Below are 22,101 nucleotides of genomic sequence, written 5' to 3' on the forward strand. Positions count from 1 at the left end.
GGAGGTATTTTCTATTTTCTCAGGAAGTATGGTTTTGCCCCTGATGAAACTTGTACCGTCGTATAGGACACAGTGAACAGGAGTTGCTACAACAAAAATCAAAGCGATTCTAGAGCAGGTCCCTAACTGAAAAATTCCGTAATTTTGTGTGGGAGGTACCCGAAGGCGTGGACCGATTGAGTCCATATTGGAACCTCATCTAAATTTGGTCCAAATTTCATGATGTGCAAAGTATGGACCAAATCGGTTACTCCCTTCAAGAGTTATCGTGCGCACAAATTTACCGAACATTTTCGAACTTTTGTGGGGGAGGTACTGGAAGGAGTGGACCGATATAACCCATCTTCGAACTTAAACTAAGTTTGGGCTAATTTGCGAAAGTCAAATTTTGGACCAAATCGGTTCATCCGTTCGAGAGTTATCGTGCGCAACAGCCAGCCAGACATAAAGACGGACGGACTTTGCTAAATCGACTCGAAATTGTCTGAAACACATTTCGTCCAAACATACTTGGGGTCTAAAACCATTATTTCGATGAGGCTGAGGGTATAAAAATGAGGCCAGAAGGTGTTCTAACACATGACCTGAAGGTCTTTTTATAGAAAAGTAAAAGGTCATCAGAAAGACTTCTTATAAAATACCAGGAAGACTTTTTATAGAAGACCGGATTGTCTTCTTATAGGAGAGCACAAGGGCATCATATAGAAGAGGAGAAACCCAACTTATAAAAAATAGTGATACATATAATGTGCAGAGGATTGGGAAAGAGCATTATACTGCGCCTCTGTGGTGGTGATAACGGTTATCATATTTTTGATACTTCAACCAATTGTAACTACGTTATTATATAGAATTATATCGTTCCAATGACAGAAATTCGATGTCATATTAAAAATAATCAATAATACGTACAAAGCTCCAGATTCTATTGTTTAATAAACGAACTATGTGCATTATAATTTTCAAAAATATGCAAAAACCGATGTCTAGTTATCACTACTTAAAGTTTGTTTCGGATGGAACTCATTAATATGAAAGAGGGCTTGCATTTTCTGACATGTTCATGGAAATTCTTTTGTAGAAAATAGAGGTACATACGGAGGGTACTGTGAACAAATATTGAAAAAGGGAAATTAGTTCTAAAAGACTAAATGCTAAAAAATTTTAATGGCCAATTAAATAATGTAGTTTAAAAAACCATTTACTTTCTTTTTTCTTATTTTTGATTTTTACCTTTGGTCTCAAACCGAAAGTATTGAAAATATTATTGTGGATCATTGCAATTATTTTTTGATATATATCTTACCATGATTATTTAAAATGTTTGTAAATTTGTAAAAAGTGTAAATTATGTGTAAAAGTGTCTTTGAGTGTAGAGTGTGTGTAAAATAGCATGGTAAGGCGAGCGTACATAAATATGAATAAAAAAAACAGGCAAACTAAATGCATTAACAATGGCACGAATAAAATAAATAATAAATATAACTTAAAAAATCTAATTTTTATAACACAAAAAAACATGCAAATTAAAAATAAATAACAATGATAACTAAAAATATAATTTTCAACAGCTAAAAAATGCAGTTTGAGTTTTCCAAATTTTCAATTATTCCAAATGTTTCGATTGTTCAGAGTTCTTTGGGTAAAGATATAACAATGCTTGAAAGCATGAATCAAGAATTTCGAATAATGGCTGCCGGGCTGCCATAAGAATGTTTCACGATTTTGTATAAAGATTCTAAGCAAAATTAGTTGAGTTTTAAAAGAAAGCAAAAGAAAGTGAGAGTGAGGCTGGAACATCAACAACACAATGCATAATATGCAAATCATAGAGAATTTGTTGCTCTACCTTTTTGTTATTTTTTCATTAATACACTTTTATAAACCAAACACGTGATGAATATATCCATTGTAAATGAGTTTCCCCAGAGTTCAATTATTTTGGGGAAAGGGCACGACATTATATTGTTGTTGTAAAGAAGTAGAAATAGTTGTCGATGTCGTAGAGCAGGTTAAATGTTCGTTACAGCATTACTTTTATAATAATATTTTATATATCATAATTTTTTGTTTTCCTTAAGTCTTCTAATGTTTTCTTATGTGACTTTTTTGTATTATTATATACTCCCAGGGGTATAGAGTTTCTTTTTTGCAGTTTAAAATTATACGAGTAGTAAATAATGATGAGATACGTAGGTTTATGATTATTTTTGTTTTATATTTTTGTTGTGTCGTTTTTATTATTTTCTTTTTCTCTTAAAATGTAAAGAAGATTTATTTTTCTTCATTTCGTTGTTTGATTATTAGTGTATTTTATATGAGTTATTATTTTATTGTTGATTTTTGTATTTATATATAAAATTAAAGTTAGAAAATAAAGCATTGATATATGTATGTTGTTGGTTACGAGTGTTGTGTTGTTGTTTTCATTGATATTTAAATTTAATTGTTTTAAACCTCTGATTTTTTATACATTTGTTCTCATTTCTCTAAGGATTTACTGCTGCCTTAGGGTCTTTTTAAGACCTTCCCCCCAAAAGGGGGTTTCATTTTCATGTTACTAGTTCTAGAAATGAGCTTGTTCTATCCATTTTTCAAGTTGAGGTTTTAAAGAGTTTTTCGTGTTTTTGTTGTAATTATAGTGTTTATGATTTTTAACGTTTTTATTATTTACTTTATGTGTTTTATATATTTTTCTTAGTTTTCTTCTTTTGAGTGGTTAAATATTTTTTTTTCTTCTTCTTTACTGAACTCTTGTGGGATTTCTGTGAAGATTATTGAAAAATCTGAACTGCAGACGTAAATCAAGATCTTTTCTTACTGTAATCGAGAGAGAAATAAAATAAAAGAAATAACAAAAAAATAAACATAAATTAAAATACACATTGAATGAAGGAAAAAAAAACATAAAATAAAATACATAATAAAAGAGTAAAAATTAGGGGAATACATATTTTGTTTAAATTTTCATGTTCGAAATGAAAAGGGTAGGAGGATACGAATACAATAAAACAAAAATAAAGAGTCACAACATTTAGAATCTGAGTTGGATACAAAAACATCGAGGAAGTGATCGGAGTTTGTTTTCTCTAGTTTCCAAGCCAACCAGAGGTGGTGCTATCAGAAAAAAGAACAGAAATTGATAGGTAGAATAGAAAACAAAAACATGGGCCTGGACAAAAATCAGGTATACTTGTGATGATCAGATAGTGACATGATTTTTGATTGTATTTGGAAATTAAAATATGGGAAATTAAGCTTTGGAACTCTGGACGTGGCATATAAAGTAATAAGCAATAGAGTTAGACAAGTGATTTTGATCACAGGACACTTAGCCTCACTTTATTTCCAATGTTTGATTATGTACGGGAACACACACTAGAATTACATAAGAAGGATTAGGTGCGTTATGACATGTGATAGCATTGAGTTTTCGCTCTAGTTTCTATTTACAAATCGGGGATTTATTACCGATTGTAAAGAAGTTGTAGCCTTTCCAAGATACCATGAAGATACATTGTCTCGTAATCTACACTGCTACTTACAGAGAAATTAGTAATTAGTGACAACTGGCGGTTAATGCTATATACATAAGACATCCCAGAAGCGACAAGGAAAACTTCTCTCATATCAACGATCATTGAAATGGGACCTATCAATGGAAACCCTAAATGCGAAATTGAAACTTATTTTCCCCTACATTTTGTCGGTACTGTAAAAAGGGGGGGGGGGGGGCTATACTAATACGTGGTCCTAATTCCATATATTATAGTATTATGGTAGTATAGTTAATTCGGTCAGAAAATGTAGATAAGAATGTATGTCAGTTTCTAGGGTTAATTCTGTCAATTTTGCCAGAGCAGGAGTAGCTGCTATCATTATAGTATTCAGGACCATGCCAAAATCATGGATGATAGGACTCGTATGTTTGATATATTCACTGGAGAATAGCCGTATACTATCCCCGCATTTTCACATACAATATCAGGAACCTATGACTTATCCTGACGACGATATTTTAGTTTATAGTACTAAAATACGTAATTTTTCAAAGTCCGATCTGGGGTAACAATTTTTTCCCTATATATGTATATTCACCGTAGATATTTCAAAAACAGTTTCGATCGAGCAGACATAATCTTCTGAAACAATTTATTATGAAAAAACATCAATAAAATATATTTTGTGACCGCAGACAACGAAAATGTGAATAAAAACGGTAGAATATGGTCCTAAATCATATATAAAATGCGAAAGCTTCTGGAGATGTTAAATATTATAGCTACAAATTTCTTTTGTTCAGAGACACATAATGAAATTTGATTTGAAACATTTCTTCTTTTGACACAATCCCCAAAAAGTGAAATATTTTAGGAGATTTTGACTCAGTATGGAAATTTAATTAAGAGTCTAAAATTTTAACAAATAATTTCTACCTATAATATCTAATTTTGTAACGTCATTTTCTTAACAAAGTAGTTTACATAGATATATAGTTTGTTCTGGGAATTACAGTAAAATTTTGTGTAGAATATTTCTTCTTTTAACACCTTTCGTCTAACACTAAATTTCATGTTACTTTCATGGATCAACTAGAAAGAAGAACAAAACAAATTTATTCAACAAATATTTGGGTGTTTTGTTGACAAATTTGATGGACATACACGGTGCGCCTTAACTAATTTTTATTGAAAGGTGCTTACACCTGGGAAGTTTTTGCAGATTCTGAAACTACAATGTTCATAGATGAGAAATATCTAGAAACAAAAAAAAAAATCGCCGGAGGGATTTTCAAATAAATCGCGATTTAAGTTCACATTTTTAGGGGTTCTTTAGGTTTTCACGATTTTGCTTGCAAACCGCGAGTCCTATATAAATGGGCTTGTAGCTTTGAAAATTCTCCACAAGATTGACCTTCATGATATTTTCGTAAGATTTACCGTTTTTGAGATATGGAAGTTCAAATTGGGACAATTCAAATTTCCTTATAAAATAATGTTATGACTGCAATTTCCCATCTTAAAGGTATACATCTCAAAAATGGTACAACCTAAGAAAAAATAAATCAGCCAATCTTGTAGAGAATTTTCACAGCTACAAAATTATCTTTAGTCCCATTTTGACATGACTTGCGGTTTCCAAGCAAAATCTTGAAGACTTAAGATAAAAACCTAAAAATTCGATTTTTTTTGTTTCTTGATATTTTTCATCTATGAGCATTGTAGTTTCAGAATCTGCAAAAACTTTCCAGGTGTAAGCACCTTCCATTTAAATTTGGTTAAGGCACACCGTGTATATTTTCTTGATATATATTGTAAATACATATTTCATTTATTCGGCGACTTCTATCTAGAATAAAGTTTTGTGGGACAAAACTTAATAAACTCAGATAAACTACAACATTAACCATAAAACGTGATTTTACTTTTGGCAGATACCTGGCGTTTAGGTACAATTTAGAGTTTTGGTGTATTCGGGGACCTATAGTCAAATTTTATGACAAATAATTTTGTAGAATATTTTGATCTGATACGATCATATTTTAAAGGAGTTTTTAATCGTTTTTAAAAAAGGGACCAAAAAGACCCGTTTAGTGAATCGCATGAGGGTTAATTTTTTTCATAAAAAGATACCCCGCATTGTTGTCAGTAAGATTGCCAAAGACACTTCGTACCTAAAATGCACGGATTCCAAGGAATCTGATGTCGAATATTTCAAACCCTGTAGAAATGGGCGGAACATCCCACGCCTATTTAGGTTACTTCCCTACGTAAACTTTCAAAACGCCGATACACGTGTCTTCTTTTTTCGGTCCTCTTTCATAATCTGGCCGAATTATCTTGAAGTTATTTTTTGTGTTGTACAGTGTTACCTAAAATCAGGTGGTAGAGTTAGACGTTGGCTATGTGTGCATTTTTTGATGCAAACAGGTTTTCACCACTGTGAATCTTAAATACAAATTACTGACATTTTAGTCCGAAAATGTTATCTACTTTAAAATACCTGTAATGGAGTGGTACCATTATATGTGGGATATACTAAAACGTGGACCTATGTCCATAATTTTTGTTTGAGAAGTTTCTTGACCACAAGGAACCCTAAATGTAAGTTGACAGTTAATGTAAAATATTGAAAATCGGAATGTACCGTTGTATGGAGGCTATACCAAAATGTGGGCCCATATAGCTCATCTTCGAACTTGATCAGCCTGCAAACAAAAGGCTCATCTATGCTAAAGATTAGCATTATATCTCAAATAATTTGGATGCTAGAGTTATTCTGAATTTTACACTATTAAAGAATACATACTTTATAGGGTCACTCACAAAGGATTATTTCAATCCGTTACAAATGGAAAAACAAACTTAATATAACCACCATACTATGCTGGAGTGTACAAAAACTTGGGCTAAGGTTCTACATTAGTAACCCTTCCTTAGAAAAAAGAAAGCAGTTTTCGCATTAGCAAACCCAATTAAATGCTGATATTCTTGTCTTTGCAACATTGCATTAACTGATATGCGACCACAGAAAAGATTCTGATCGAACAATTATAATAATTATAGTCCAGTTCCAGGTCATAATCAAACCTCAATATACAATTTCCAAATATGTTTAATATAATGACAGGTTCATCGTTGTGAAAATCATGTATGTCAGGAGGCAGGGAGAACAAACCATGTTTTGTATGCACGAATGATCAATACCTGAGAACGAAGATCATGGAGGAAAAGGAATATACATATATAACAAAGATTTGCCAAGGTGTAAAAATAGGGTTATTTACAATCAAGTAAAAGACAATTTACAAAAAAAAATTGATGAGTTGTAATGATGATGGTGAAAATGATACGTATACGAAAATGCAACGATGACATTAATGAAGGCATACACGACGAAGTAGAAGAAATAATGTGAAAATATATAAAGAAAACAATATAAATAGGATTTTATGTACAGATATATAAAATTGGTCTGCAATTATAAAGGATTTGAGGAAAAAGAGAAAACATATTAACAAAGAGGACACAGAACAAATATCAATTCAACATTGAAGCTCTTTTTTGTGATTCGAAGCAATTTTTACAGTAGTGGAATGTAGTTTGGAAATGCTTTTCCAACAATATTGTTTAGAACGCTTTATGATGACTGTAGCTTTCAGGCTGGCTGTAGTGTATGTTTTTTGAAGGGGTGGGGAGAGTTTTCTTTGGTATGGTGGTGTCTGTTGGTGTGTATTGGTGTATTGGTGTGTGTATCGCAATATTTGTACACAGCTTGAATCTGTTTTTGCTGGATTGTGTGGGAAGTTTTTGTTGTTGAATCATTTAATGATTGTTGTGTCCTTTTTTTACAGACTAACTCACGTATGGGATTTATAGCTGGTAAGATCTTCATTGTAAGCTGGCATATCAGCGGCAGCAGCAGCAGCAGCGATGGCAGACATCGATGACATGGACGACGAAGCCGAGGACACTCTCCGTGATCCTTCATTCGAGGAGGCCACAAAATCAAAATCGAATACACTATTACCGCCGCCACCACGTATAACCATATTGTCGGGATCAACCTCTACCTCATAGTCGGCACGAGGCTGAGGTGATGGAGAGGGTGAAGGTGAGGGTGTTATGGGACTGCCACGAATCACCATATTATCAGGATCCACCTCGACCTCATATTCGACGCGAGGTATTGGTGAGGGTGAAGGCGATAGCTCCATTGGTGGTGGAGCAATGTACTCCATGCCCTGATTGGCCGGTGGCAATAAAAGTTTAGGCAAATTTGGCTTAAGTTTTTGTACACGTACAACTGATGAGAATTGATTTGTTTTGTGGAATTTTGAGAAGTTTCAATTTCGATGCGTTTTTTTTTTTGAGATTTTTGGTTAATTTACACGTGTATTTTTAGAGAATTTATGTTGATTTCGAATTTGGTTTTTTTTTTAGAAAAAAATAATAACAGAATTAAATTATTAATAAAATAATGATTACAATTAGAAAAATAAACAACAACAAATTACAATGAATAAAATTACAGGAGAATATTAAACAAATATTACACAGGAAAAGGATATAGAAAGGAGAAATAGAAAATAAGAGCGAGTAAACATAAAAAACTGCAACTGTATCAATTATTAAACAAATTATGGGGAGGAGTTTGGGGGGAGAAAATCAAATTCTCTTAAAGACGAAAAACGAACTAAGTTAACAAATGGTTCGAAACTACAAAATCTACAAAGAAATGTGAATTATGAATGAAAAACAGGAATATTTGATTTTTTTTTTAATTGGTGAAGGTAGTAGAATAATTACAACAAAATTACATGAACAGAGTGGAGTATTGAAATGGAGAAGAATCATGGAGTAGTTATGTAACAACAACAATAACACAGGTGGTAGACGAAATTTAGGGATGTATGTATATATTTTTGTAGAAAAGTCCCCTAATTCCATATTTAAAAACTATTTGTTGTACTCTAACTATGTTTTATTTAAAATTCTCAACAAATAACAAAAAACAATAAACATATTGTAAATAACAAAAACCACAACAAACTTTGGGTGGCTATAGCTAAAAAAAGACATAAGGAACCATTGGACGCATCAATTCTGGTTGGTTATCAGACGTAGACAAAATACGTTGACGTTGATGGTATTCTGGTGGAAATTATTAAACGTTGTGTTAAATATTCCAAGTGGTGGGTGTTCTTATAAATTTAAGGTATATTTCATATTACCTGAATAATATAATTCAATATCATCATCACCATTTTTCAGAGGCTATAGTAGTAAAATTTAGTTTCTTTTATAAGGATGATTTAGATTTTAAGGAAATTTAAAATGATTTTTATGCTATTATTTAATAAGGGCAATTCAAATGTTTTATAATAGCCACAGGTAATCACTCCCAATTAGGCCAGTTAGTGAGAAAGTTATTTCTAAATGGAGTTCTATGGTCCGTTTACAATAACAATTATATTAGCGGTATTCACTCATTGTGGTAGATTTACAACTCTTGTTAATGTACTATATGTACCAGGGTTTTTTACAACGAAGTGTGAATGTCTTTTTTGTGAATATCGTAAACAAATCAAAGCATCTTAACGTCGTCGTAAGTCTATCTTTTAGTTTCAGTTTTATTACACTTTTTTCATAAAAAATTGTTTTTTTCTTGGCCTCCATTCTTTTATTATTCTTTTATTCTCCAAACAAAACTCCAACATAAATAAAACTCACAACAAAGTGACGACACAACAATCAGCTGTTCTACACCCTTGTAAAAGTACAATGGAATGTTTACAATACTTTTAGGTCGAGTAAATTAACAACCCTGTGGTAAATTAAACTTTCATGTATTTTGTTGTTGTGGTATTGTAAACACTTGTAGATCTACAATATTAAGAAGATGTACAAGATCTACAATGCCACTTTACCAACATGAGTGAATACCGCTATTGTATCTCTAAAATATGTTCTTTTTATCTCTAGTGTTGATGGGAGTGCGGTATTTTAGTGGAAAATTAGCACGTTTTCTAGGCATATTCTTGCCACAACATAATCTCCATCCATATCGCTCAATTACTCAAAGAGTGACACATCGGATTTGAAATTTGACTTCCCAACATAAAAATATTATGACACAAAAATAAAATAAATACTTGAGACCCTATTTTGCAAACAGCTAGCCATATATCAGTGCTAAATTTTTGTGGAAGATTAAGCATGATTTGAAGTGTTTTGAGCATCATAAACTTAAAAAATATCAACAGAGGCACTCCTATCGACAGGGGTGAAGTGCTGTCACCATTGGTATGGCTTCTAGTGATAAACGATAAACTTAAGAGATTTTGAGCGGATGTGGACAAAAATGACTGTTTATGCTGATGACGTAGTCATTCTCATCAGTAGAAAATTTCTGAATCGATAGGATGCTGGAGAGCAGAATTATCAACGCACAACAGGCTGCTGGAGTGCTGTTACCTTTGTAATGGCTCCTATGGACGGATCTGAACGAAAATTCTTGCCTATGTTGAAGACGCAATCATTATCATCAGAGGAAAAGTTCCAGTTAATTTGTCCGCAGGTGAATTGGGCTCATCAAAACTACCTAGGCGTAAATCCGACAAAAACAGAACTTGTCCTCTTCACCGCGAAGAAGAAGATTGTCGATTTCTCTCTTCTTGTTTTAGACGGAGTGGTGTCTTAGCTATTTCTCAGCTGAGGTTAAAACGAAACTCTGAGCAACGGACTAAGAAACGCTTAATTGCACTTTATTCGTGTAAGAACTATTTTTACCCTACGGATGTCTTGTCTGGTGAAAAGAGCTCAAGAATGGGGCATAATTAGCAAATCTAGGAAGTGTGCAAACGAGCAGCGTCAATGCTGATTACTGGGGCCTTGAATGCGATCCTAAACCTCCAACCATTGGGTATATGAGTTCAATTTCAGACCTGCAATAAGGCTTAATACGATTCAGACATGACGTCCTTCCTTCACACTTAGATGATGCAAGCATCTATCAGGTTATTTTTAAAGCTAGTGACTACACAGCGGAGATCTGATGGCTCAAAAATGGACATCCGGAATATATTGTGTGTTGCTCAGTATTCGACACTCATACAATTGGACAAAACTGCAGTATTTAAGTTGATTTAATTGACAGCGGTGAAGTAGGTGCAGTTAGACAAATAGCTGTGTTTGTCGATAGCCAGGCGGCTCTTTTAACACTCAGGTCATGTACTTACTTACTTACTTACTTAGCTGGCCCATTACAGAACATTTGTTCTATAGGCCGAACTAAGAAGAGATCTCCATTCCTCTCTATTTGTTGCTTTGCACACTGGAATACCGCGCCTTGTCATCTCATCATCCACTTGTTTGCGCCATCTATTCCTTGGCCTGCCAATTCTGCGTGCACCGCCATGTGGCATGTATTCATACGCCTTTTTAGCGGGTTCATCATCGCTCATTCTTTTGATATGGCCTAGCCAACGCAATCGCTGCATCTCGATACGTTTAACAATATTCATGTCGTTGTATAGCAGATACAGCTCGTGGTTCATGCGACGTCGATATTCACCGTCAACGCAGATTGGTCCATAGATCTTTCGAAGAATTTTTCTCTCAAACACACCAAGCACTGCCATGTCTGCTTGCGCAAGTACCCAGGCTTCGGAGCCATACATCAGCACGGGTAGTATCAGTGTTTTGTAGAGCGTTATTTTTGTTTGACGAGATGTGGCTTTGTTTTTAAACTGCTTACTTAATCCAAAGTAGCATCTGTTGGCCAATACAATTCTTCTTTTTATTTCACAACTGATGTCGTTTGTTGTGTTGACGGAGGTGCCGAGGTAGACGAAGTCTTTTACTACCTCAATATTATAGGAACCAACTTCCACAGTCGGTCCGAGCTCAATGGACGCATTGCGCGTCGACACCATCAACTTGGTCTTCTCACCGTTTACCGCCAGACCCACTTTAGCAGATTCTCCTTCGACTTTTATAAAGGTATCAGTTACTTCTTTTACTGATCGACCCATAATGTCTATATCATCAGCATAAGCAAGTAACATGTGACTATTGGTGTAGATTGTGCCACTTCTTTTGACGTTTGCCTCTCGTATAACCTTTTCTAGCAGGATGTTGAAGAGGTCACACGAAAGGCTGTCTCCTTGTCTGAAACCTCTTTTAGTACCAAACTCTTCGGAGAGGTTCTTTCCTATTTTAACTGAGGACCTCGTGTCAGTTAAAGTCATTTTACAAAGCCGGATGAGCTTTGCGGGAATACCAAATTCAGACATGGCTTGGAATACCTTTGAGCGCAGCGGACTGTCGAAGGCTGCTTTATAATCGACAAAAAGGTGGTAGGTGTCGATCTGCATCTCTTGGGTCTTCTCCAGGATTTGCCGCAGGGTAAATATCTGGTCAATGGTGGACTTGCCAGGTCTAAAGCCGCATTGGTATGGTCCAATAATCTCGTTGACCATTGGCTTTAGTCGTTCGCACAATATCCCTGACACGATCTTGTAGGCAATAGGGAGTAGACTTATGCCCCTATAGTTAGAGCATACAGTCTTATCTCCCTTCTTGTGGACGGGTCATGTACTAACTATTAAATCTGGGATTGTAAACAAATTAAAACATCTACTTGAAAATATTAAAAATTCAATTATATTTTGTCGGGTATAAGGGCATTGAAATATTGAGTGAAACGAAATCGCTTGTAAAATGGATTGAAGGGCTTATGAAACCACTGTTGTGCCATTTTATCGGCGAACTCGGCAAGTTTTCTCCGATGAAGTTGGTCGGGTTTGGTCCGACGAACCAAAATGTTAGGAGGCAAAACTCATGAGCCCAGTTTTTTCGAAAATTATAACTTTATCCCTACTCTCACTTAGTGGGTCCGAGATTGCTGTAGAAGTAATTACTGGTAATCAAGAACTTGTAAGTGGGATAGAACCAAGATTGACTTTTGCAGGCTATATGAGGATAAAGTGCAGATGGAGACGATTGAGCATTTGCAATGTACGCTTAGATACAGAGAGTAGTAGGTCTCTCCTCAATAGATCCTATGAGGGAAAATAGCGCAGTAGACCCACAAGTTTGATTTCTCGCTTTAGTCGGAGGTCATCTACCATAATACGACTGTCATCCTTATGTTTAAAATCTTCTAATATATAAATCGTACGCTATGCCTTTCTCCCACTATGAATCCTATTATATATTTTTCAGGATTAACATAGTGGACCTAAGGTATCTCGATGTAGAATATTGCATTTTGTGCCTAAATAAAGTCGATAGAGCAAGATAACCTCATGCGGAAAAAGTCATATGAAAGGCCTGGCAAACGTTGAAGTCGAATACCAAGGTATTTCTGTGTAACTGGTGGGTTTGTTTTAAAAGTATTCTGTGTTATACTTTATGATTGGATATCTAATCATGGAAGGCTTTACCGAACAAATTTAATTAATGAGAGTAGAGAACAAACAATGAAAAAGGAACGAACAAGGCATAATTTTCAATCATGACAATAGTAGAGATTTTGCAAGACCGGTCAAAAACTATTTGAAATATAGTGAATGAAATCTGTTGTTCCTACGTATTTTATAACAAATCCGGCCCCTTCTGACTATATTGATCAATTGTGGGATGGACTTCACTGAAGAAGAAGGTGTCAGAAATGTGTCGCTTCACTCGGAGCTTTTCTTTTGGCACGTCATCCATATTTTACTAGGAAGTTGGGAAAAAGTAGTAACTAACAGATTAATAATTTAATTCATTTAAAGCAAAAAATCGACATGTTCAAGTTGTAAACTTAATAATCAAAATCAACATAAAAAAGGAAACAATGAAATGATGTGGGATAAACATTTTAAATTTCCTTTTCATCTAAATCATCACTTGTATTCTTGGCCATAGTTAAGGCTTCGGTAACACTGCGTGGATTAGAGCATAATAGTAACATTTCATCTGTGTTACTGTTGTTGTTGTTGGTGGTGATGTTATCCTTGCTATTGTCATCAACAGCAGCGGCAGTAGCAGCATTTGAAGACTTGTGCATATGATTAATAATGTTCATATTGTTCGAATTGTTATTTCTGTTGTTATTGCTATGATATTCCAATGATAAATCATTGAAAATGATGCTGCTACTGTTGTTATTATTCATATTAGTCACATCAGTTACTGTTGTTGTTGTTTCAACATTAGCATTATTCTCCAAATATTCCGGCTTAACATATGCACGTGATGATTGTAATGGTGATGACGATGGTAATGTTGCTGATTGTGACAATGATGTATTATTATCATCAGCATCATTGATAGATGAATCAACAGTTGTAACATTTTTATTTATAAGCGGCACCGATGTTGCAGCGGCCGCTAATGGAGTTGGAGAAGAAGTTTTGCCATAATTTACATTGTGACTGCTTTTATCAACTAATGAAATAGATGTCGATGGTAACATTGTGCCTGATGAGGACGATGATGATGATTTATTACTTTCCAATACAATGCCTTTATCTGATGATGTCGGAGTAGCTGATGACAACAATAACAATGATGGTGGCATTGGTAATGGTGGTGGTGGTGATGCTGCTGCTTTAAATGGTGATATGCGTGATGAAACTAAACTATTATCATCATTTTCACCTTCACCTGTTATGTGGAGCGACGCGATTTTTGTTTTTGTTTATAAAAAATAAACAAAATTATCAGAATGTTTGCAATACTACCAAGGGGATTTGATTTCTTAAAATTAACTAAACCTTAATGTAAAACACAACATTTTGAGGGAAGAATGGGTCAGAGGGGAATCAAAATAAAAGAATTGAGAGAATACCACTGATTGTAGCTGGCAATCCAGCAGCTTGTTTCGAAGAAAACAGAATAACCAACGTTGCCTTAAACAGTATATTTGCAGGAGCTTCTTGTTGTAAGATTCGTCGTTGAGGTAATAGAAAGCTGTCAGAGGGACAATTTTCTTCCTCAATTTTATCTACATTTCGATACTTACTTCTGTCAATGTTACGTTGCAAATGTGCAGCAACTCTATGACGGGCATCATTAAATTCAAGATGTAGACCCAATCTAAGCAGTGATGTGTTCTTCTCCACTAAATCGGTAATTTCCATTTCAATCTTATTACCCAAAACTTGTGATCGCTGGAATAGAAAAAAATTATTATAGCTCTGTAATATAAACACATAATGAGTAAAATGTGATACACAAAGAGGAGGTAAATGTGAGATATTCTACTTTATTACAAATATCCAGATCGTCTCAGCTCCTCGAGATATACTTTATAACATCATCATTATGCCTCTTCCTCAAAGAAATAATGGTGTTAGACCCAAGTATGTTTGGGCGAAATACCTTCAGACAATTTGTAGTCGATTTAGCCATGTCCGTCCGTTTGTCAGGCTTACTGATACACACTATAATCAACCGATTTGTAGCTCGTGATATTTTGTCTAAACTTAGATTAAGATGGAAGATGCACTCCCCCATCTAACTCCCCAATAACTTTCGAAAGGAGTAACCGATTCGTTCCAAACTGTGCACACACACCATAATATTTATTTAGGCATAGATCACGGTGGGTCCACTCCCTCGGGCACTTTTCAAACAAAATTTTAACAATTTTTGCAAAAGTGTAGTTTGCATCGTTTTGAATATCTTTGTAGCTGATTGTCCTCACACCCATTATTACCATGGCACAATATTTTTGGGGGCAAGTCCATACTTCCTCAGAAAAGGATCCAAACCTCTAAAAACACTGTCGGCTCTAACTAAGAGGACTGACTGATGAGAACAATTGCTTAGAGATTGATCATTCAATTTGGCGCGAACTTTGCAAATTTTGAAATCTTTACCAAAGGTAGTTGTCCTTGGGGTCTTGTTTACTGCGATATGTTTTTTTTACACGTCCGTGCTTTCTGAGATAATTGTCCAAACGGTTACTAACTAACATTTCTGATGGGAACGATAATTATCGAATGGGATAACCGAGTATGGTCCAATTTTTCACCTCTTAATTTTTCCCTTTAATGTAAGTCCCTCACAGATGCCCAAAAATGTAGCTTTAGTGTCACCTACGAAAATGCTATTCACTTTTAAAATTAGGGATCTGTTCAGAGTACATTTAGGTCCACAACTTCTTTTACTGTTTTTACAAGGTACTTAACTGCCGTCTTCTTCACTCCATTTGTGTATCACATTTTATAAAAAAGAGCCTAGAAATATCCACTTACCTGATTGGAGGCTCTGAATTCCTCAATGGTGCGGCACTTTAGTAAGGCTTGCACCAATTTAACTATGACAGGCGGACTAATGAAATTTGTTTCGACATTTAATACTCTCAAGGTTTTGCTTTTCTCAATGGCCTCAGCCAATAGTAAGGCTAACTTGTCGGTTAAACCAACATTTGTTAGGGACAATACTTCCAAGTGTTCATTGCCGGGCAGTGCATTAATCAATTGTTCCAATTTTTCCTCAGAAATATTCTAGAAAAGCAAAAAACATATTAAAATTAATTATTATTGAAATTAAATTATTATCGTATCCCTTTAATACCTTGATATTATTCAAATTCAAATCAATCAATTTCTCATCATCCTCCTTGACACGTCTAATGGATTCCTCCACATCTGTATCATTTGGTGGATCCATGGGATAGACTTTTTGTTGTGTTGATTTGGTAATACCATCCCAACCCATACCAACAGGTTGACCTTTGTTCAAGAGTGAAGCATGATATTGATCTTGATTCATCATCGAGTGGAAACCCAATATAGCTGCCAAATCAATAATCTCTTCTTGTGAAGCATCCTTCAAAGCAGTCTCATATTCATCACCCAAATCGATGGCAATTTTCTCTTCAGCATCAATATCACGTTGATCACGTGGTGGTGGTACCCATTTCTTACCACGTACGGTACCCTTAACATAGGGTTCAAACTCTGGCTCATCGGGTGCTTCAATAGCTTGCTTATTAATGTGTTCAATGAGTTTTTTACGATTCAAGGGACCAGTTGGATCCTTGGTGCATTCATAGCTGCAGCGTTGATCGGGGGGCAAGAAGTTGTCCTGTTGGAAGAAGAGGGAAAAGAAAATTAGTTTCAATGTTGATGTTTAATTAAACAAGAAAATGTTGTAAAAAGTAATTTGGTGTTGGACTGGTATCTTAGTTTTGTGTGGGATATACCGATAATGTTTTCTTACTAAAATAAACCGATTAACTAACGAGAACACACGACATGCTTCATATTTGTGAAGTATCGTTCATTTTGGGTCAATTATAATTGGATAGGCTAAACCATTCGCAGAAAGTAAGTACTCGGAACTAAAATTTCGAGATTGTTAATGACTTTTTCTTCATCGACAACACCATAAATAAAACAATTAGAACATATATACGATTGCCAAGAAAGAGCGTAACAAGGGGAACAAATTTTGTATAGATTTAGTTCGTTTGAGTGTTATTTTTCTAATTCAATAGACTCCGGTCGTTTGTATGAAGAAATTGCGTATAAGTAACATCACAATTTGGTTTGTGTGACGTTACTCATATTTTTTTGAGTTAGGACAGTTAGCGATGAACTATATTTATAAACTTTAGTGTAGATAATATAGTATATAATTGTGTGTAAGAGAAACAACGATTACGTTGGCTGAATGAGAATGGAAAAATATACTCCTATTATAAAGGCGTATGAAAATGAGGTATTTGATGGTATACGCAAAAGGAAAGGCTAAGACTCCGGTGGATTTAAAAATTGACCAATTAAATAAAAAATGGAGATATTCAAGATTGGATGGATTCACACTACCACGGCGACGTGTTCGTTGACACTGGATTGGCCCGAAACCACATTACATCAACGTTCCAGTCAGCAGCTGCCACAAATATTTGTATTTCTATATATTTTATGTGTTGGTAGCAGCATATCTCGGAATGCCTGCTGTCGATTCTTTTAGCCCAAGTCGGGCGGAGGAAAACCCAGAACAAATTTGGATGTGCTCGTTTTGTCACACCCGCATTCAATACACTCAAACTTCAGGGAGACGCAATAGATGTCGGGAGTGGGTGCATCTCAGGGGTTGCTCTGGAACAGTAGCATTTATAACCGGCCGTTCCTGTACCAATCCCTGCAAATGCAGCATTTTTGCAAGTAAATAACAATGGACTCCGACATAAGATCGAGGAAATAGTGAACTTCATGAGTCGAAAGAATATCATTGCGGTGCATGAAACCAAGCACAACAACAACTGCAGTTTACAGAACTGCATGTGGGGGACTCTCCGATATTCGGGTAGCAGAAATTATGTTCCGGGACGTCACAGCTGTAACCGTTCGCTATATACCCGAGATGAGGTCAAGTCTGAAAAATGGGCAGAGTCGTCCCACTACTAAAGATAGGCAAGGATGCCAGCAAAGGTCGATGACTCAACCAGAGAAAGCCGTGTGATAGAACAGTTAAGGCCTTCGTACATAAGCTGCCTCGCCTGGTTGCCTTGCTTTCCTACCCTCAGCCTGTGTATATTGAAACAATTTTTTCCCAAAAAACGTATATATTTAGGGGGTTTTAAAAATTTTGGGCGTTTGAGCCGACAAAATTTTTGATTAGGATTAAAGATCAAAAGTTTTGCGTAGGAGATACTAAAAGGAATTGATCGACATTGACCTTTATGGAAGTGGATCTCCAGCTACTACATATGGTGCCTATGGGGTTTTTACAACTTCCGGGCTGTTTGCTCAAGAAGTATGGACTTGCCCCTGAAAAAAACTTTTACCATCGTAATTGAGGCAGCGAAGGCAAGTTGCTTCAACAAAAATCAAAGTGATTCGAAATCAGGGCTTAAAGTGAACTTATCCGAAATTTTGTGTGGGAGGTACCGGATGGAGTGGACAAATATAGTCCATATTTGAACCTGATCTATAACTGGTAGATATATTAGGATGTGTAAAGTATGAACAAATTCGGCCACTCCCTTTAAGAGTTACCGTACGAACAATTTTTCCGAACATTTTTGAACTTTTGTGGGGGAGGTACCTGAAGGAGTGGACCGATATGGCTTCTCTTCGAACTTAAAGTATGTTTGGACAAAATATTACTAAGGCCAAATGTTGGACCGAATCGGCGGATCCGTTCTAGGGTTATCTTGCGCTCTAACCACCTCACACGGTGTCATGGGGGTTTTTTTTGCAACTTTCATGCTATTGTCTCACAAATTTTCCGAACATTTTCGAATTTTTGTGTGGGAGGTACCGGAAGGAGTGGACCGATATAGCCCATCTTCGAACTTAAAGTAAGTTTGGGCAAAATATTACGAAAGCCAAAATTTGAACCGAATCGGTTCATCCGTTCGAGAATTATAGTGCGCTCTAGCCAGCCAGCCAGACATACAGACGGACGGACATTGCTCAATCGACTCGAAATTGTCTGAAACACATTTCGTCCAAACATACTTGGGGTCTAAAACCATTATTTCGATGAGGCACATTTTGCCCGTATGAAAGTGTATATACCCTCGTTAGCATAAATGCTGAGGGTATAAAAATAAAAGAATAAAGAAGGCCGAGCAAATTTCGGACTGGGTTGCCCTTTTCTTTTTTATTCTTTTATCAGAAGCAAGCAAGGTAAGCAGGCGAGGGAGCTTATGTACGCAGGCCCTTATTGTGACGCTTGATTTATCAAAAGCCTTTGGTACTGTCAAGCACTCCACGTTATTTGAGGACATTGAGCAGACAACCCTGTGGACATGCTTAAAACGTTGGATAATTAATTATATGTGTTGACTCCAGTCGTACGTGGAATTCAGGAGCAAGAAGACCAAACCCCATAGAGTGAAACTGGGAGTTCCCCAAAGTGGGATGATATCTCCGGAACTGTTTAACCTCTACCTCTCATGTATTCGACCCCTCCAAACGGCATTGAGATCGTACGAGCTTGGCGTCAGTTACATTCCCAGAGGACATTTGTGAACGGCTGAACTTCTATTTGACCGATCGTACCACCTTTTTCCACGCAAGGGATACGCAAATATCCGCCACTAAATCTACGTCCACTCTGTTCACCATATGAACTGCACTGGTGAGAAGAGAGTTGAATGTCATAGTCGATGGTAGCAGAATTCCGACCACAAACTACCCCAAAATTCTAGGGGTCACATTCGACTGCATGTTGTCGTCGTCCGCGCATGTCGCAACTAACCGGCAGTACTTGGGGTGCATAGAAAGAAACCTTGTTGAAAACATATAACGCGATAGATCGGCCCGCGAATCAAAGTGCAACACGACGGAAAAATATTCAATACACTTTCATTTACTTTTACGGGCAAAATGTGCCTCATCGAAAAAATGGTTTTAGACCCAAGTATGTTTGGACGAAATATGTTTCAGACAATTTGGAGTTGATTTAGCAATGTCCGTCCGTCTGTCTGTCTGGCTGGCTGGTGCGCACGATAACTCTCGAACGGATGAACCGATTCGATTCAAATTTTGGCTTTCGTAATATTTTGTCCAAACTTAGTTTAAGTTCGAAGATTAGCTATATCGGTGCACTCCTTCCGATACCTCCCCCACAAAAGTTCCAAAATGTTCGGAAATTTTGTGGGCATGATAACTATTGAAGGGAGCAACCGATTTGGTCCATACTTTGCACATCGTGAAATTTCGACCAGACTTAGATGAGGTTCCAATATGGACTCAATCGGCCCACTCCTTCAGGTACCTCCCACACAAAATTTCGGATAAGTTCAGTTTAGGACCTGCTCTCGAATCGCTTTGATTTTTGTTGCAACAACTTGTATTCACTTTCCCCCATACGACGGTACAAGTTTTATCAGGGGCAAGTCCATACTTCCTGAGAAAATGACCGGAAAGGTGCAAAAGCCCCTACGACACCTTGTGTAGTGGTTGGAGCGCAAGATAGCCCTTGAACGGATCTGTCGATTCGGTCCAAAATTTGGCCTTCGTAATTTTTTATCAAAACATAGTTAAGATTCGAAGATGGGCTATATCGGTCCATTCCTTCAGGTAACCCCCCCCCCCCCCCCCCAAAAACTTCAAAAATGTTCGGAAAAATTTTGCGCACGATAACTCTTGAAGGGAGTGACCGATGTAATCTATACTTTGCACATCCTAATATATCTACCAGATATAGATCACGTTCGAATATGGACTATATTTATATACTCCTTCTGCAACCTCGCACACAAAATTTCGGATAAGTTCACTTTAAGACCTGCCCTCGAATCACTTTGATTTTTGTTGAAGCGATTTGCATTCGCTACCTCCATTACGACGGTAAAAGTTTTTTCAGGGGCAAGTCCATATTTCTTGGGAAAACAGCCCGAAAGGTGTAAAATAAAAAAACCCCTATGTCACCATATGTGGCGGTCTGAGAGCACGATAACTCTCGAACTGTTCAACCGATTTGGTCCAACATTTGGTCTTCGTCATATTATATCCAAACTTATTTTCAAGGGCAATACCGATCCACAACTTTCGGTACTTCTCCCCAATGTTTAAAAAATATCACTAAAATGCTAGGACGATATCATTTGAATGGGGCAACCAATTTGGTCCAAACTTTGGATCTCCTTATATTTTATCAAAATTTGGTTTAACTTCTAAAATGGCCAATATCGGTCCCCCCTAAAGGTACCTGCCCTACAAAAGTTCAACATTTGTGTATTAGAACAGTTAATTCCTAATCCACGTTTTTGTCGGCAAGTTCAAATGTCTAAAAAGGGCCTCAAAATTCTGAAGAGACTTAAATACATCCGGAGGTGAAAGTTTCGCTTCACATTCGCTGAGGGTATATATCTGTCGGCAAATCCGACTGACACTTTTTTACTTGTTTTTCTACTATACTATACTTCCTCAGAAAGTAGTCCGAAAGGTTTAAGATACCCCCGTGGCACCATGTGTAGTGGTTGGAGCGCACCATAACTCTCGAACGGTAAAAAATATGGATTTCGAATCCCTTTGGTTTTTGTTGTATCAACTTGTATTCGCTTTCCCCATTACGACGGTAACGATGTTTTTCCTGGGACTACTTTTTTACTTCTTAAGATAATGACCAAAAAGCTCAAAAAAAGCCTGCAGGCACCAACGTATGATAATTCTCGAAGGGAAAACCGATTTGGTCCAAACGTTGTACATCGTATTATAAAGACGTCAGAAGTATTATGTGTTACTTCTTTTCTTTAGGTCCTAGGCTGAGGGCATATCTCTGTCGGCCCAGCCAACTAATACTTTTTTACTTGTTCTTGATGTAAATTGCTTTTTAACCAGTCCAATACAAATACATACACATGTCTTTCATAACTTAATCATACTTACATCAGGATCAACTTCCTTGGCCAAAATATTAATTTCTTCGGGCGACAATTGAGCCAATAATGTTTCAACATCGACATCATCATATTCACTCAAATCTTTGCCGTACAATTTAGCTGGGGCAGTTAAACTGGAAGTTTTTGTTGTCGATGAGGTCTGTAAAAAATAGAAGGAAAAATACAACAACAATTAGTTACATTACAACAAAATACATTCAAATGTATGTAGAAATTTAGAGAAATCAAAAGCAATAC

General features: G+C 36.2%; 2 protein-coding genes across 51 annotated transcripts in view; both read right to left on the reverse strand.

The window, feature by feature from the left end:
• Window positions 1-22,101, reverse strand: part of tmod (tropomodulin) — a 484,472-nt gene that overhangs the window by 15,981 nt on the left and 446,390 nt on the right. For 16 of the 50 annotated variants that reach the window (XR_012409088.1, XR_012409087.1, XR_012409092.1 and 13 more), the window contains 4 exons: window positions 21,851-22,003; window positions 16,074-16,586; window positions 15,752-16,003; window positions 14,515-14,662 (listed from right to left, as the gene is read on the reverse strand). Coding sequence is in view for 6 of the 50 variants with exons in the window: in XM_073960999.1 (XP_073817100.1) it covers window positions 14,515-14,662; window positions 15,752-16,003; window positions 16,074-16,586; window positions 21,851-22,003 (1,066 nt within the window). In the remaining 44 variants the exon portion in view is untranslated. Of the gene's footprint in view, window positions 1-1,849; window positions 2,821-7,364; window positions 7,807-14,514; window positions 14,663-15,751; window positions 16,004-16,073; window positions 16,587-21,850; window positions 22,004-22,101 lie in introns of all 50 variants that reach the window. The other 34 variants (XR_012409055.1, XR_012409064.1, XR_012409059.1 and 31 more) reach the window with 3 other exon arrangements.
• Window positions 8,463-14,150, reverse strand: LOC141389475 (uncharacterized). Its single transcript, XM_073961004.1, has 2 exons — window positions 8,735-14,150; window positions 8,463-8,654 (listed from the first exon to the last, which is right to left on the reverse strand). Exon 1 carries the CDS (start codon window positions 14,068-14,070, stop codon window positions 13,369-13,371), a length of 702 nt encoding a protein of 233 aa, XP_073817105.1. The 5' UTR covers window positions 14,071-14,150; the 3' UTR covers window positions 8,463-8,654; window positions 8,735-13,368.

This window comes from Musca autumnalis, unplaced genomic scaffold, assembly GCF_047663935.1.
Source record: "Musca autumnalis isolate F117 unplaced genomic scaffold, ASM4766393v1 scaffold_1, whole genome shotgun sequence".
NCBI lineage: Eukaryota > Metazoa > Arthropoda > Insecta > Diptera > Muscidae > Musca > Musca autumnalis.